The sequence below is a fragment of the Bos taurus genome, chromosome 5, assembly GCF_002263795.3.
Source record: "Bos taurus isolate L1 Dominette 01449 registration number 42190680 breed Hereford chromosome 5, ARS-UCD2.0, whole genome shotgun sequence".
NCBI lineage: Eukaryota > Metazoa > Chordata > Mammalia > Artiodactyla > Bovidae > Bos > Bos taurus.
Window position 1 is genome coordinate 101,675,649 of NC_037332.1, and position 17,798 is coordinate 101,693,446.

Here is a 17,798-nt window from a genome sequence, read left to right on the forward strand (position 1 = left end):
AAGACAAATATTAATGTACATATCATAATAATACATTTGTTTTCCAAAGTCAGTTAAAAATAAACAAGGCTTGAGGGGAAGGGATAGTTAGGGAGTTTGGGATGGACATGTATACACTGTTGTATTTAAAGTGCACAACCACCAAGTATCTACTCTACAGTACAGGAAACCCTGCTCAATGTTATATGGCAGCCTGGTTGGGAGGGGAGAGTTCGGGGGAGAGTGGATACGTGTATATATGTGGCTGAGTTCCTTTGGTGTTCACTTGAAACTATTACAACATGTTTGTTAACTGGCTATAACCCAGTACAAAATAAAAAGTTTTTAAAAAAATAAGCAAGTCTTATATATTCACATTTTATATTGGAAATATAAATTGCTTCCTTTTGTATCATTATAAATTAATAAATTTTTATACATTCAAATATTTCTAATTTATCATCATAATATAAGTACATTATGTATATATATAACTATTTTAATATCTATTTATCTATCCTTGTTATTAATTAACTTAAGGATAATAAATCCTTATTACCAAATTCAGACTTAAATGAAGAAAGTAGGGAAAACCACTAGGCCAGTCAGGTATGACCTAAATCAAATCCCTTATGATTATACAGTGAAAGTGAGAAATAGATTCAAAGGATTAGATATGATAGAGTGCCTGAAGAACTGTGTGGATGGAGGTTCGTAACATTGTACAGGAGGCAGTGATCAAGACCATCCCCAAGAAAAAAAAATGCAAAAAGGTAAATGGTTGTTTGAGGACACCTTGCAAGTAGCTGAGAAAAGAAGAGAAGCGAAAGGCAAAGGAGAAAAGGAAAGATATAAGCATCTGAATGCAGAGTTCCAAAGAATAGCAAGGAGAGATAAGAAAGCCTTCCTCAGTGAACAATACAAAGAAACAGGAAAACAATAGAAGGGGAAAGCCTAGAGATCTCTTCAAGAAAATTAGAGACACCAAGGGACAATTCATGCAAAGATGGGTACAATAAAGGACAGAAATGGTAGGGACCTAACAGAAGCAGAAGATATCAAGAAGAGGTGGCAAGAATACACAGAAGAACTGTACAAAAAAGATCTTCATGACCCAGATAACCACGATGGTGTGGCCACTCACCTATAATCAGACATCTTGGAGTGCGAAGTCAAGTGGGCTTTAGTAAGCATCACTACGAAAAAGCTAGTGGAGGTGATGGAATTTCAGCTGAGCTATTTCAAATCCTAAAAGATGATGCTGTTAAAGTGTTAGGCTCTTGGATCACAGCCATTCTGACTGGCGTGAAATGGTACCTCATAGTGGTTTTGATTTGCATTTCTCTGATAATGAGTGATGTTGAGCATCTTTTCATCCAAAAGTCTACAAGCAATAAATGCTGGAGAGGGTGTGGAGAAAAGGGAACCCTCTTACACTGTTGGTGGGAATGAAAACTAGTACAGCCATTATGGAGAACAGTGTGGAGATTCCTTAAAAAACTGGAAATGGAACTGCCATATGACCCAGCAATCCCACTGCTGGGCATACACACTGAGGAAACCAGAAGGGAAAGAGACACGTGTACCCCAATGTTCATAGCAGCACTGTTTATAATAGCCAGGACATGGAAGCAACCTAGATGTCTATCAGCAGATGAATGGATAAGAAAGCTGTGGTACATATACACAATGGAGTATTACTCAGCCATTAAAAAGAATACATTTGAATCAGTTCTAATGAGGTGGATGAAACTGGAGCCTATTATACAGAGTGAAGTAAGCCAGAAAGAAAAACACCAATACAGTATACTAACGCATATATATGGAATTTAGAAAGATGGTAACAATAACCCTGTATACGAGACAGCAAAAGAGACACTGATGTATAGAACAGTCTTTTGGACTCTGTGGGAGAGGGAGAGGTGGGATGATTTGGGAGAATGGCATTGAAATATGTATAATATCATATATGAAACGAGTTTCCAGTCCAGGTTTGATGCACGATACTGGATGCTTGGGCTGGTGCACTGGGACGAGGGATGGTATGGGGAGGGAGGAGGGAGGAGGGTTCAGGATGGGGAACACATGTATACCTGTGGCAGATTCATTTTGATATATGGCAAAACCAATACAATATTGTAAAGTTAAATAAAATTAAAAAAAAAAGTGTTAGGCTCAATATGCCAACAAATTTGGAAAACTCAGCGGTGGCCAGAAGACCGGAAAAGGTCAATTTTCTTTCCAATACCAAAGAATGTTCAAACTACTGTGCAATTGCACTCATCTCACACGCTAGCAAAATAATGCTCAAAATTCTCCAAGCGAGGCTTCAACAGCATGTGAACCAAGAGCTTCCAAATGTTCAAGTTGGATTTAGAAAAGGCAGAGGAATCAGAGATCAAATTGCCAACCTTCAATGGATCATAGAAAAAGCAAGAGAATTCCAGAAAAACATTTGCTTCTGCTTCTTGACTATGCTAAAGCTTTTGATTGTGTGTATCACAACAAACTGGAAAATTCTTCAAGAGATGGGAATATCAGACCACCTTGCCTGCCTCCTGAGAAACCTGTATGCAGATCAAGAAGCAATAGTCAGAACTGGACATGAAACAACAGACTGGTTCCAAATAGGGAAAGGAGTATGTCAAGGTGTATATTGTTACCCTGCTTATTTAACTTATATGCAGAGGACATCATGTAAAATGCCAGGCTGGATGAAGCACAAGCTGGAATCAAGATTGCCAGGAGAAATATCAGTAACCTCAGGTATGCAGGTGACACCACCCTTATGGCAAAAAGTGAAGAAAAACTAAAAAAAAAAAAAAAAAAAGAAAGAAAGACTAAAGAGCCCCTTGATGAAATTGAAAGAGGAGAGTGAAAAAGTTGACTTAAAGCTCAACATTCAGAAAACTAAGATCATGGCATCTGGTCCCATCACTTCATGGGAAATAGGGAAACAATGGAAACAGTGAGAGACTTTATTTTGGGGGACTCCAAAATCACTGCAGATGGTGACTGCAGCCATGAAATTAAGATGCTTGCTCCTTGGAAGAAAAGCTGTGACCGACCTATTTCAGTTCAGTTGCTCAGTCATGTTTGACTCTTTGCAACCGCATGAACCACAGCACGCCAGGCCTCCCTGTCCATCACCAACTCCTGGAGTTTACCCAAACTCATGTCCACTGAGTCGGTGATGCCATCTAACCATCTCATCCTCTGTCGTCCCCTTCTCCTCCTGCCTTCAATCTTTCCCAACATCAGGGTCTTTTCAAATGAGTCAGCTCTTCGCATCATGTGGCCAAAATACTGGAGTTTCAACTTCAACACCAGTCCCTCCAATGAACACCCGGGACTGATCTTGTGTAACATGAACTGGCTGGATCTCCTTGCAGTCCAAGGGACTCTTAGGAGTCTTCTCCCACACCACAGTTCAAAGCATCAGTTCTTCTGCACTCAGGTTTCTTTATGGTCCAACTCTCACATCTATACATGACTACTGGAAAAACCATAGCCTTGACTAGACAGATGTTTGTTGACAAAGTAATGTCTCTGCTTTTTAATATGCTGTCTAGGTTGGTCATAACTTTCCTTCCAAGGAGTAAGCGTCTTTTAATTTCATGTCTGCAATCACCATCTGCAGTGATTTTGGAGCCCCCCAAAATAAAGTCAGCCACTGTTTATACTGTTTCCCCATCTATTTGCCAGGAAGTGATTTCCTTGAACTGCAAGGAGATCCAATGAGTACATCCTAAGGGAAATTGGTCCTGGGTGTTCATTGGAAGGACTGATGTTAAAGCTGAAACTCCAGTATTTCGGCCACGTGATGCAAAGAGGTGACTCATTGGAAAAGACTCTGATGTTGGGAAAGATTGAAGGCAGGAGGAGAAGGAGACAACAGAGGATGAGATGATTAGATGGCATCACCAACTCCAATGACATGAGTTTGGGTAAACTCTGGGAGTTGGTGATGGACAGGGAGGCCTGGCATGCTGTGGTTCATAGGGTTGCAAAGAGTCGGACATGACTGAGCAACTGAACTGAACTGAACTGATGAGACCAGATACCATGACCTTAGTTTTCTGAATGTTGAGCTTTAAGCCAACTTGTTCACTTTCATCAAGAGGCTTTTTAGTTCTTCTTCACTTTCTGCCATAAGGGTGGTGTCACCTGCATATCTGAGGTTATTTATATTTCTCCTGGCAATCTTGACTCCAGCTTGTGCTTCACCTGGCCCAGTGTTTCTCATGATATACTCTGCATATAAGTTAAATAAGCAGGCTGACAATATACAGCCTTGACGTACTCCTTTCCCTATTTGGAACCAGTCTGTTGTTCCATGTCCAGTTCTAACTGTTGTCCTGACCTGCACACAGGTTTCTCAAGAGGCAAGTCAGGTGGTCTGGTATTCCCATCATTTTCAGAATTTTCCACAGTTTATTGTGATCCACACAGTCAAAGGCTTTGGCATAGTCAATAAAGCAGAAATAGATGTTTTTCTGGAACTCTCTTGCTTTTTCCATGATCCAGCGGATGTTGGCAATTTGATCTCTGGTTCCTCTGCCTTTTCTAAAACCAGCTTGAACATCTGGAATTTCACAGTTCACGTATTGCTGAAGCCTGCCATGGAGAATTTTGAGCATTACTTTACTAGAGTGTGAGATGAGTGCAATTGTGCCGTAGTTTGAGCATTCTTTGGCATTGCCTTTCTTTGGGATTGGAATGAAAACTGCCCTTTTCCAGTCCTGTGGCCACTGCTGAGTTTTCCAAATTTGCTGGCATATTGAGTGGAGCACTTTCACAGCGTCATCTTTCAGGATTTGAAATAGCTCAACTGGAATTCCATCACCTCCACTATCTGTGTTCATAGTGATGCTTCCTAAGGCCCACTTGACTTCACATTCCAGGATGTCTGGCTCTAGGTGAGTGATCACACCATCGTGATTATCTGGGTCGTGAAGATCTTTTTTGTATAGTTCTTCTGTGTATTCTTGCCACCTCTTCTTAATATCTTCTGCTTCTGTTAGGTCCATACTGTTTCTGTCCTTTATCGAGCTCATCTTTGCATCAAATGTTCCCTTGGTAGCTCTAATTTTCTTGAAGAAATCTCTAGTTTTTCCCCTTCTATTGTTTTCCTCTATTTCTTTGCATTGATCGCTGAGGAAGTCTTCTTGCTATTCTTTGGAACTGTGCATTCAAATGGGTATATCTTTCCTTTTCTCCTTTCCTTTTTGATTCTCTTCTTTTCACAGCTATTTGTAAGGTCTCCTCAGACAGCCATTTTGCTTTTTTGCATTTCTTTTTCTTGGGCATGGTCTCGACCCCTGTCTCCTGTACAGTGTCACGAACCTCCATCCATAGTTCATCAGGCACTCTATCAGATCTAGTCCTTTAAATCTATTTCTCACTTCCACTGTATAATCATAAGGAATTTGATTTAGGTCATACCTGAATGGTGTAGTGGTTTTCCCCACTTTTTTCAGTTTAAGTCTGAATTTGGCAATGAGGAGTTCATGATCTGAGCCACAGTCAGCTCCCGGTCTTGTTTTTGCTGACTGTATAGAGCTTCTCCATCTTTGGTTGCAAAGAATATAATCAATCTAATTTCAGTGTTGACCACCTGGTGATGTCTATGTGTAGAGTCTTCTCTTGTGTTGTTGGAAGAGGGTGTTGCTATGACCAGTGTGTTCTCTTGGCAAAACTCTGTTAGCCTTTGCCCTGCTTCATTCTGTACTCCAAGGCCAAATTTGCCTGTTACTCCAGTTACTTCTTGACTTCTGACTTTTGCATTCCAGTACCCTATAATGAAAAGGACATGTTTTTGGGGTGTTAGTTCTCAAAGGTCTTGTAGGTCTTCATAGACCTGTTCAACTTCAGCTTCTTCAGCATTACTGGTAGGGGCATAGACTTGGATCACCGTGATATTGAATGGTTTGCCTTAGAAACGAAAGGAGATCATTCTGTCGTTTTGAGATTGCATCCAAGTACTGCATTTCAGACTCTTTTGTTGACCATGATGGCTACTCCATTTCTTCTAAGGGATTCTTGCCCACAGTAGTAGATATAATGGTCATCTGAGTTAAATTCACCCATTCCAGTCCATCTTAGTTTGCCGATTCTTAGAATGTCGATGTTCACTCTTACCATCTGTTTTGACCACTTCCAATTTATCTTGATTCATGAACCTAACATTCCAGGTTCCTATGCAATATTGCTCTTTACAGTATTGGACCTTTCTTCTATCACCAGTCACATTCACAACTTAGTGTTGTTTTGCTTTGGTTCCGTCCCTTTATTCTTTCTGCAGTTATTTCTCCACTGATCTCCAGTAGCATATTGAGCAACTACCGACCGATGGAGTTCATCTTTCAGTGTCCTATCTTTTTGCCTTTTTATACTGTTCATGGGGTTCTCAGGGTAAGAATACTGAATGGTTTGCCATTCCCTTCCCCCTTGGACCACGTTCTGTCAGACCTCTCCACCATGACCCAGCCGTCTTGGGTGGCCCCACATGGCATGGCTTAGTTTCGTTGAATTAGACAAACTGTGGTCCGTGTGATCAGATTGGCCAGTTGTCTGTGATTGTGGTTTAAGTCTTTCTTTCCTCTGATGCCCTCTCTCAGCGCCTATCGTCTTACTTGGGTTTCTCTTACCTTGGAGGTGGGATATCTCTTCATGGCTGTTCCAGCAAACCGCAGCCACTGCTCCTTACCTTGAATGTGGGGTAGCTCCTCTCAGCTGCTCCTGCACTGTGCAGTTGCCAAAGCAGAGACATGACTTTGCCAACAAATGTCCATATAGTCAAAGCTATCGTTTTTCCAGTAGTCATGTATGGATGTGAGAGTTGGACCATAAAGAAGGCTGAGTGCTGAAGAATTGATGCTTTTGAACCGGGATGTTGGAGAAGATTTTTTTTAATTAGTTAATTTATTTTAATGGGGGACTAATTACTTTACAATATTGTAGTGGGTTTTGCCATACATCGACATGAATCAGCCATGGGCGTACATATGTTCCCCATCCTGAGCCCCCCTCCCACCTCCCTCCCCATCCCATCCCTCAGGGTCATCACTGTGCAATGGCCCTGAGCACCCTGTCTCATGCACTGAACCTGGGTTGGCGATCTGTTTCACATATGATAATATTGTTTCAATGCTATTCTCTCAAATCATCTCACCCTCGCCTTCTCCAACAGAGTCCAAAAGACTATTCTTTACATCTGTGTCTCTTTTGCTGTCTCGCATATAGGATCATTGTTACCATCTTCCTAAATTCCATATATATGCGTATTCTGTATTGGTGGAGAAGGAAATGGCAACCCACTCCAGTACTCTTGCCTGGAAAATCCCATGGATGGAGGAACCTGGTAGGCTACAGTCCATGGGGTCGCACAGAGTCAGACACGACTGAAGTGACTTAATGTGGATGCATGCATTGGAGAAGGAAATGGCAACCCACTCCAATATTCTTGCCTGGAGAATCCCAGGGACAGAGGAGCTTGGTGGGCTGCTGTCTATGGGGTCCACACAGAGTCAGACATGACTGAAGTGACTTAGCAGCAGCATACTGTATTGGTGTTTTTCTTTCTGACTTACTTCACTCTGTATAATAGGCTCCAGTTTCATCCACCTTATTAGAACTGATTGAAATTCATTCTTTTTAATGGCTGAGTAATACTTCATTGTGTGTATGTACCACAGCTTTCTTATCCATTCGTCTGCTGAAGAACATCTAGGTTGCTTCCATGTCCTGGCTATTATAAACAGTGCTGTGATGAACATTGGGGTACATGTGTCTCTTTCAATTCTGGTTTCCTCAGTGTGTATGCCCAGCAGTGGGATTGCTGGGTCATATGGCAGTTCTATTTCCAGTTTTTTAAGGAATCTCCGCACTGTTCTCCATAGTGGCTGTACTAGTATGCATTCCCACCAACAGGGTAAGAGGGTTCCTTTTTCTCTACACCCTCTCCAGAATTTATTGTGTAGACTTTGGGATAGCAGCCATTCTGACTGGTGTGAGATGGTACCTCATTGTGGTTTTGATTTGCATTTCTTTGATAATGAGTGATGTTGAGCATCTTTTCATGTGTTTGTTAGCCATCTGTATGTCTTCTTTGGAGAAATGTCTGTCTAGTTCTTTGGCCCATTTTTTTATTGGGTCATTTATTTTTCTTGAATTGAGCTGCAGAAGCTGCTGGTATATTTTAGAGATTCTTTGTCAGTAGCTTCATTTGCTATTATTTTCTCCCATTCTTTTTTTTTCCCTCCCATTCTGAAGGCTGTCTTTTCAACTTGCTTATAGTTTCCTTCGTTGTGCAAAAGGTTTTAAGTTTAATTAGGTCCCATTTGTTTATTTTTGCTTTTATTTCCATTACTCTGGGAGGTGGATCATAGAGGATCCTGCTGTGATTTATGTCAGAGGGTGTTCTGCCTATGTTTTCCTCTAGGAGTTTTATAGTTTCTGATCTTATGTTTAGATCTTTAATCCATTTTGAGTTTATTTTTGTGTATGGCGTTAGAAAGTCTTCTAGTTTCATTCTTTTACTAGTGGTTGACCAGCTTTCCCAGCACCACTTGTTAAAGAGATTGTCTTTTTGGAGAAGACTCTTGAGAGTCCCTTGGACTGCAAGGAGATAAAACAATCAATCCTAAAGGAAATCAATCCTGAATATTCATTGGAAAGACTGATGCTGAAGCTGAAGCTCCAGTACTTTGACCACTTGATGCAAAGAGCTGACTCCTTAGAAAAGACCCTGATGCTGGGAAAGATTAAAGGCAGGAAGATAGAGGATGAGATATTTGGATGGCATCACCGACTCACTGGACATGAGTTTTAGCAAACTCCAGAAGATGGTGAAGGACAGGGAAGCCTAGCGTGCTGCAGTCCATGGGGTCGCTAAGAGTTGGACATGACTGAGCAACTGAACAATGTATGGCAAAACCAATACAATATTGTAAGTAATTAGTCTCCAAAAAAAAAAAAATCAATTAATACATAAAAAAAAGTTATTTAGGCTTGGTTTTGGAGTCTTTGCAAGTTAACAAAGTTTAGTACATTTCACCTGTGCTGAAGATTGTGTTCTTTACTACAGAATTTCTCATTTCCTCTTCTTTGCCCTATTAGGGCAAAGAAGCTTAATTTCCCTTGTTGCCATACTTGGGAATTTAATCAACAGCTCCACCACCTTTTTCTCAACTCTACAACAAAAGTATTTTGTCTTTACATACATACGCTGTGCAGATGAAAAACTTTTGCTCATTGTTCACATTACCTTTTACCATCTTGCATGCAACTTAGTTCAGACAAATATCCAAGGCAGAGTTTAGCTCATGCACACAACTACCTTTGAAAATATATATAGGAAAAGAAACCTGAGGAAATGTTTATTCTTTTGATTAGGTGAAGTTGTGATTCTTTTAGGGCATGGCTACATTTTTTGCTTGAACAAGTAAAAATAAATTAAGAAATTCTACATGACACACTGGCGTAGTGACCTTATGAAAATTTCTACTGTTTTTGAGTGTGGCTTTCTCAATTTCCTTTTTCTTTGCTCCCTCCTAGAGTGAATCAAAGGACACTCCCGTGTTTGGAAAGACTTCTTCTTTTGAGCTGTCTTTAATATTGAGAGCTTTCTAATCTTAGCAGAATAGGCAAGATTAATGTTCAATCTCAAGAATTTCTGAATATATTTCTTTATCCACAGAATAAACTGGGGAAAAAATTTAGAGGTTGCTGAGGCTGCTGGTTCTCTCCATCGCTGAACCACAAGAGATTTAACACACAATGGGGCAAGAAGAACCACTAAATAAATGTGAGTATTTGTTTCCTTTCAGTTTTAAAGAAGCATATTTAATTATGACTAAGATTTTAAAATATGAATTGATGATAGTTGTAGTTATTAAGATTGAAGATGGTGATGGGGAGGAAGTTGAAGAAAGTGAAAATGATTTTGGTGAAGAGGGGGGACATAGATTCAAACATTTGGGGTATTAGAAACTTCTTTATAAAATGTATACAGGGACAAGAGAGAACACCAAATATATAAAAAAATAAGATGAAAGAGAGTAATTTGGGAAAATTGTTTAAAGGAAAAAAAGAGACGAGAGAGACAGAAAACACACTGACTGGGACAGCAGTGAACCTGAGGTTCTGACTTTATTTCTTTTTATACTCAAGTTCTACTCAAGTGACACATAAATGGGTTTGTACTGTAAGAACATTAAAAAACACTTTTGAGAAATATATTTAGAATGAATGCAGAAATATATAATTTTGAAATTAATGTTTCATTTCATCTCATCACTCCACCCAAATTTTAATGGGGTCATGATGTACAATGGTACTGACAATCACATTTTTATGTAGCAATATGTTTTGGAGACTTCTTTATGTTAATACATACATGTATACATGATTATTTTAATTGCTTTATAGAATTTCATCATATGAATTCACCATAATTTATTGTGTCTGCTTTTGATGATAAGCATACAGGTATTAGGTTTCAAGGTTTTTTTTTCTATTTCCAAAATTACTGCAGTGAATATCATTTTATAGAAATAAGTTTAACTGCTTCTATAGGTTTGAGTGCTAGAATTTAAATTGTGGCAAATGTAATGCATTTAAAATTTGATAAGTGTTCCTAACTTTATCTGTCTAAAAGGCTTTCCAGCTTATAGTTCAGTAGTGACATTTATTTCCTCACTGAGTGTTTATTTCCTGTAGGCCTTGCCACACTACATATTTTCAATTTACTTTTAAAAATTTGATATATGACAAAACCATGCCATAATATTTTGGTTTACATGTCTCTGATTGAGCATGCTGTTTGTTAATTTGTTTAATGGATTTTTTAAATACTTTAAGCAAATTTTCTGCTCAAATTTTTGCTCAGTTTTCAAATTGGTTTTAGAAATTCTTTATATAGCCTGGATATTAGCATTGTGACAAGATTTTTCTTCCATGTGTTCCTTGTATTTTAACATTATTTGTTTATAAAGGAGCCCTGGTTTTTATGTACTACAATTATCAATTTTTAAAGATTTGGGGGTTTTGAGTCTGGTTAATAAAAAGCATGTTCCTAATCCCCCCCAAAAAACCCAAAGAAATACATTTTATTTGCAAATATATTTAATTTATTTATTTGTTTATCAGTGAACTCTAAAGTTGATTTATTCAGGGGAAATCTTTGAGCTCTCTTCCACGTCTAAAATATTTTGGATGATCTCATTCTAAGTTTTCTCATTGGTGGCATTAGCTCCCTTAGTTCTTGTGGCTGAGAAGAAGATAACCTACTCATCTTTCTTTTTGTTTTAGTGGAAAGAGGCCAGCATTCCCAGCTGATCCCTTGGACCATTGCTATTTTTTTCATGTCACTTCTAAGTGCCTGTTTTATTGCGAATTATGTAGGTAAGTTATTAGCAAAGTGGAATGCTCTTTGAATTATTCACTTGAAAAACTTTCAGAAAGTTGCCCTAAACCTTTTGTTATCACGACCTTCTCCAACATACCAATCCAGAAAGGCCTCAGGGCTTGGATTTAATATTCAGAGCTACATACTTGACCTTCTGTTTTTTGATGGTGCAGCCTTGAGCCAGGAAATGAACGATGAAACTTAGACCCATTCCTATACACGGGAAGGTTGGAGACTGTGTAAATCATTCTTCACTTTGGATCAGGATAACAAGGACTGCATCTTTCTAGAAAAGAATAACCCGGAAAAAACCCTCAAATTTCAGATGGACTGTAGTCTGGCTTTGAAAAGAACAGCTGGAAGACTTCTTTCTGATATCAAGATATTGTATGAAGTTATTATAAACAAAGTAATATAGTATAGGTGCAAGGATAAACAAATAGAGAAAGAATGTTGAGAGCTTTGTTACAGATCTGTATTTATGAACTCTATATAAAACAGGCTACCCACTCCACTATTCTTGCCTGGAGAATCCCATGGACAGAGCAGCCTGGCTGGCTACATACAGTCTATGGGATCATAAAGAATTGGACAGGACTGAGTGACTAAATAACAACAAACAAAATAAAACTGAAGGGAATTAAAAAAAAAAAACTGAAGGGAATAAATCAACTATCCTCCAATGAAAATTAATTAAAAAGTGAACAGAAGGGGATATTGCAGAGTTATATGGAGAGGACAGTTTTGTTCAATTACTGTTCAATTAGTAGAGAGGATTGATTATCTATATTCAAAAATGAAATTGTTCTCCTGCCTCATATCATGTTAAAAAACCAACCTAAGGTGGAGAATTGATTAAAATATGAAAGCAAATTAATATTTTAGAAAAAAATATGGAGAATATATTCTTGATCTTGAGACAGAGAATGATTTCTTAAATATGACAAAATGTGCTAGCCATTAAAGAGATTATCACCAAAGTATACTATGTTAAAGTAAGAATTACTGTCCAATAAAAATAACACTGAGTGACAACAGAAAACATAGGAAAAAAGGTTTTAATGCATATAATTAATAAAGGATTATAGAATATTTAAACCATTGTTCCAAATCAATAGGAAAAATACTGACAGCAGAAAAATGGGCTAAGTCCTGAACAGGCAGAATAGAAAAGAAAAAAAAATGAAATGTCTGATAAACATATAAAATATTTCTAACTTCATTAGTTTTCAGAGAAATGCAAATTCAACTCACAATGAGACACCACTAAAAACCTTGGGGATGGTAATAATTAAAGTCTGGCAGTAGCAAGTATTGATGATACTGCAGAGCAACTAGATCTTCAATGAATTTCTGCTGGTGAGAGTGTACAGTAGTACTCAGTTCGGTGGTTCAGTTGTGTCCAGCTCTTTGTGACCCCATGGATTGCAGCACACCAGGCTTCCTTGTCCATCACGAACTCCTAGAGCTTGTTCAAACTCATGTCCATCGAGTTGGTAATGCCATCCAACCATCTCATCCTCTGTCATCCCCTGCTCCTCCTGACTTCAATCTTTGCCAGCATCAGGGTCTTTTCCAAGGAGTCAGTTCTTCCCATCAGGTAGCCAAAGTATTGGGGCTTCAGTTTCAGCATCAGTCCTTCCAATGAATATTCAGGACTGATTCCCTTTAAGATTGACTGTTTGATCTCCTTGCAGTCCAGGGGACTCTCAAGAGTTTTCTCCAACACCCCAGTTCAAAGGCATCAATTCTTCAGTGCTCAGCTTTCTTTATAGTTCAACTCTCACATCCATGCATGAGAACTGGGAAAACCATAGCTTTGATTAGACAAACCTTTGCTGGCAAAGTAATGTCTCTGCTTTTTAATATGCTGTCTGGGTTGGTCATAGCTTTTCTTCCAAGGAGCAAGTGTCTTTTAATTTCAGGGCTGCAGTCACCATCTGTAGTGATTTGGGATCCTCCAAAAATAAAGTCTCTCATTGTTTACATTGTTTCCCTATCTATTTGCCATGAAGTGATGGGACCAGATGCCATGATCTTTGTTTTTTTGAATGTTAAGTTTTAAGCCAGCTTTTTCATGCTCCTCTTTCAATTTCATCATGAGATTCTTTAGTTCCTCTTCACTTTCTGCCATAAGGGTCATGTCATCTACATATCTGAGGTTATTGATATTTCTCCTGGCCATCTTGATTCCAGCTTGTGATTCATCCAGCCTGGCATTTCTCATGATGTACTCTGCATATAAGTTAAATAAGCAGGGTGACAGTATACAGCCTTGATGTACTCCTTTCGCTATTTGAACCAGTCTGTTGTTCCATGTCTGATTCTAACTGTTGCTTATTTACCTGCATACAGATTATACTTCATACAGCAGTATAATTGCTTTGAAAAAGGTTGCCCCAACCATAGTTGGCAATAGGTATAACCTATTACCAGCAGTTGCATATGTGTGCATGGACCTTACAGAAATGCATGCTTGTGATCTCTAAGGATACATGGTCAAAAATGCTCAGAGGTGCAGAGCCCATACTAGCCAAACACTGGAAACAAGGCAATTATCTACCAGAAGAAGAAAACATAAATACATTTTAGTTCATTAAGATAATGGATCACTTTTCAGCAATGAGAACTGATGAGTTATGATTGCATGAAACAACATAGATAAATTTCAGAGACAACCCTGAGCAGAATACAGAACCCAAAGTATGATTTCACTTGTATAAAGTTCAGAAGCAGGCAAATCTGATCTATATGGTTTTGTGATAGATTATGAAGTGGTAGAATCATGAAGCAAAGCACAAACTGATTGCTTTAAAAGCCATGGCATGATTACCTTTAAGAGAAAGTGAGGGATTCGTGTTTGGGCTGTGAAGGTCACCTGGGGCTTTGGTAATGTTGCATTTTTTGAGCTGGGTTGTTGGAATGTTCACTTTATATTAATTTGATAAACTGTACACTTATATTTTTCACTTCATTAGACTTGGTTATATTTCAAAGTGAAAATACTGAAAAGATAAGTGTGTAAGACTTGTAGGACTTTGCAGAAGAACACCAGTGGTCACCAAAATCTCAACTCTAAGCACGAATATTGATAGAAAAACATGTTTAAAAACACATGGACATTAAAGTTTGCAAAACTACCCCCATAAAGCATAAAATGGACACTAAGGGCTTCCCAGGTGACCCTAGTGGTGAAGAACGCACCTGCCAGTGCAGGAGACATAAGAAATGCGGGTTCAGGAAGATCCTGGGTCAGGAAGATCCCCTGGAGGAGGGCATGGCAATCCACTCCAGTATTCTTGCCTGGAGAATCCCATAGACATAGGAGCCTGGTGGGCTTCGGTCCATAGGGTCCCAAAGAGTCAGACACAACTGAAATGTCTTAACAAACATCCATAATAATGAAAATATTAATTTTCAACAATTCTTTTCAACCAATTCACCTGGAGCTGAAACAAAGGAACTGTGTAGGAAGAACAGAGAAGGTGGGGACCTTAACTATTACGGTAAAAGAAAATTTACTTAGTGCAGTACGCCCCCAAAGTAAGTGGTTATATAGGAAAAGGAAATTAAGATTTTTTTCCCTTCTTCACAGTGACTCACCACAACTTTCTATCCTGTAAGAAAGGAACGGGGTTCTTCAGGCTCCCAAAGCAGCACCCAAAGGTGATATGTGTCAGAGAGAAACCAGAACTGAAAGGTACAGAGAGTCGAAGAAATTTCTTCCTTATTTCCATTAAAATTCATAGCCTGATTTAAAGCATATCATTTCTACATTATTATATAAAGAGAGAGATGAAAAGAGCACAAGATGAGAATCTGGCACAAGAGCGGACATCAGTAAATTGAGGTAGAATTATTTTCATGATTGTGAGCAGTTGAATAACTAATCAGAGAATACGAACAAAACATTTATGAGCTGTTTTTGGCAGCCAAAGCATAACATTTTCTTTTGATTTAGATATATAAGGACTGCTCCCTCCTAGAATATGTAAACTTTGCCAAAGTGTCTTTATCTTTTTTATTCTGTAAAGGCTCATTACATGAGCATTTTAGCAGGTTCTTTGCCTCCTTCAGATAAAATGTCCGCCAAAAGTTTTGTTATAGGAACTCTTTCAATATGGTTGTAAATAACTATAGGGATATTGAAAAATGATCACATCTTCTAAGAGAAAACCTTGTCATTTTCTCATGGTCATTATGTGATTCAGATACTTTTGTTTAGGAGCTATTTAGAAATGTAATTTTCAGGATCTTTTTTTTTTTATAGCGGGGACAGAATGATTGTGGTAATCCTGGTATTATTCTCTTAAATGTTAATTGGATATTACGTAGTAAAATAACTATATGATTTGTTATATATGGTATGCTCCCTTGGACCTAATTTTCCTTTTGATTTTCACATGAGGGGGCACCTGGAATTGCTGTCCTGTGGGCTGGAGAGCCTTCCAGTCCAACTGCTATTTTCCTTTTAATGACAACAAGACTTGGGCTCAGAGTGAAAGCCACTGCTCTGGGATGGGAGGTCACCTGGCCACCATCAGCACAGGGGCTGAGCAGGTATGCTGAGAGGCTTATGTCAGTTTCTCTGCTGGTTTGAATCTCTTCGCAGAGAGAGGAATTTCTCAGCTCTGCTCCACCTCTGTGCCTTTGCTTCCTCTCCCCCATCTGCCTGGAAAGACTTTCTTCCTCTTGCATTTTTCTTCACATGGCCAACATCTTCTGGTCTTCCCAGATCTGACTCATGTTATATTTTCTCAAGAAAACTACCCTGACCACCTTCCCAACTCCATCCTTTTTGTTCTAATCTGGAGATACTTTCACAGAATTTTGTGCATTTTATGACCAGGGCACTTGGTTCAGTGTTCACTACCCCAGCTCTTCCATTTGCAGAGGGCTACAGCCATGCTTTATCCATGTTTGTATCTCCAATGGTCTGTGCAGTGCTAAGCCCACTTAAGTGTTTGATGATTAAGTAAATAAATGAATGGTTAATTAGGACTGAAATATCTTCTCAGGATAAAGAATAGGACAGATAATTCAGATGTATGTTTGTTATTCTAAAAAAAGAAATCTCAAGGTAAAGTCATTTCTGAGCTGAAATTTATTTCCTCATGCAGTATATTTCCATATATTATATACTCAGACTCAGATTCTACTCCATTCTTGGTTAACATGGTTTCCTGGAGGACTTTGTTTCCATGGCTTTGCAGCTGTAGGTTCAGCAACTCTTTGAAGTAAGTGTAATTTAATGAAATATGCAATCAATTAATGAAGGTAATTTAAAAAATAAAATTTCCTAAAAATCCAATCCCAGTAAGAACTATGCTAAGTAATTTGCAAGCTGATCTCATTTAATCTTCACAGTGACCCTCTGAAGTAGTGGAGTTGTCCCTTTTGGAGTTGAGAAAACTGAGGTTTGGTGACATTAAAGCACTTATTAACATCACATCATAAATGTCAGAGGCAGGATCTGAAAACATATAACCAATGCTTTTGTGTTTAACTAGTAGTTTATTTGACCTCTTTTCCTAAAATAATGGTTATCAACTGATAAATGCAAATATACTCATAAAAATTCACATTTTTACACAGAACTTTATCACTCAATTTTTGGATAGACGATTTTCATATTTCCTGGGACTTAGGAGTGAGAACCTTGACGGCCAGTGGCATTGGGTGGACAAGAAACCATTTAACCCACAGATAGTGTGAGTATACCAAGTAGGGTAAAATAGCTTTATAGGCAAAGGTAGGAAGAAGACAGCAAGCCACATTCATTTCGGGATGGGTTATATCAGTGTAGGGCTTCCCTGGTGACCCATTGGTAAAGAATCCACCTATCAATTCAGGAGATGGCAGGTTCAGTCCCTAGGTTGGGAAGATCCCCTGGAAAAGGAAATGGCAACCCACTCCAGTATTCTTGCCTGGGAAGTCCCATGGACAGAGAAGACTTGCGGGCTACAGTCCACTGGGTAGCAAAAGAGTCAGACATGACTTAGCAACTAAACAACAACAATACCAGTATAAGAATGCCTACTCAGAACAGAGCACTGTCTTTTCAGGAACCTCTATGCTAGTCTATTGCTCTGATTCTGTTGGACAGTGCAACTGTAAATGTTTCACTAGGGGCATTTTTTCTGCCTTGTCCTCTGACCTCTACTATACACACACAACATGTACACACACGTGTATATATATTTTTTCATTTCAGATTCTGGCACAAGCGTGAACCCAACAATGATCAGAAAGAAAAATGTGTTGTTCTTGTTAACGACAAAGACAAATGGGCCTGGAGTGATTTTCCTTGTGACTCTAAGACAAGTTGGATTTGCAAGATAACTGGAACTGCATTCAACTAAAAACCTACGAAGGGGGCCTTGTGATGAGGACACAAAATAAGAAACAA

General features: G+C 38.8%; 1 protein-coding gene across 1 annotated transcript; it reads left to right on the forward strand.

Annotated features, from left to right (window-relative positions):
• The first annotated feature begins 9,568 nt into the window (after positions 1 to 9,568).
• On the forward strand, positions 9,569 to 17,751 carry CLEC4D (C-type lectin domain family 4 member D). The gene is made up of 6 exons (NM_001193117.1): positions 9,569 to 9,787; positions 11,293 to 11,385; positions 14,985 to 15,089; positions 15,798 to 15,949; positions 16,985 to 17,100; positions 17,604 to 17,751. The coding sequence occupies exons 1-6, from the start codon at positions 9,760 to 9,762 to the stop codon at positions 17,749 to 17,751; spliced, it is 642 nt and encodes a 213-aa protein (NP_001180046.1). The 5' UTR covers positions 9,569 to 9,759.
• Positions 17,752 to 17,798: the final 47 nt, after the last annotated feature.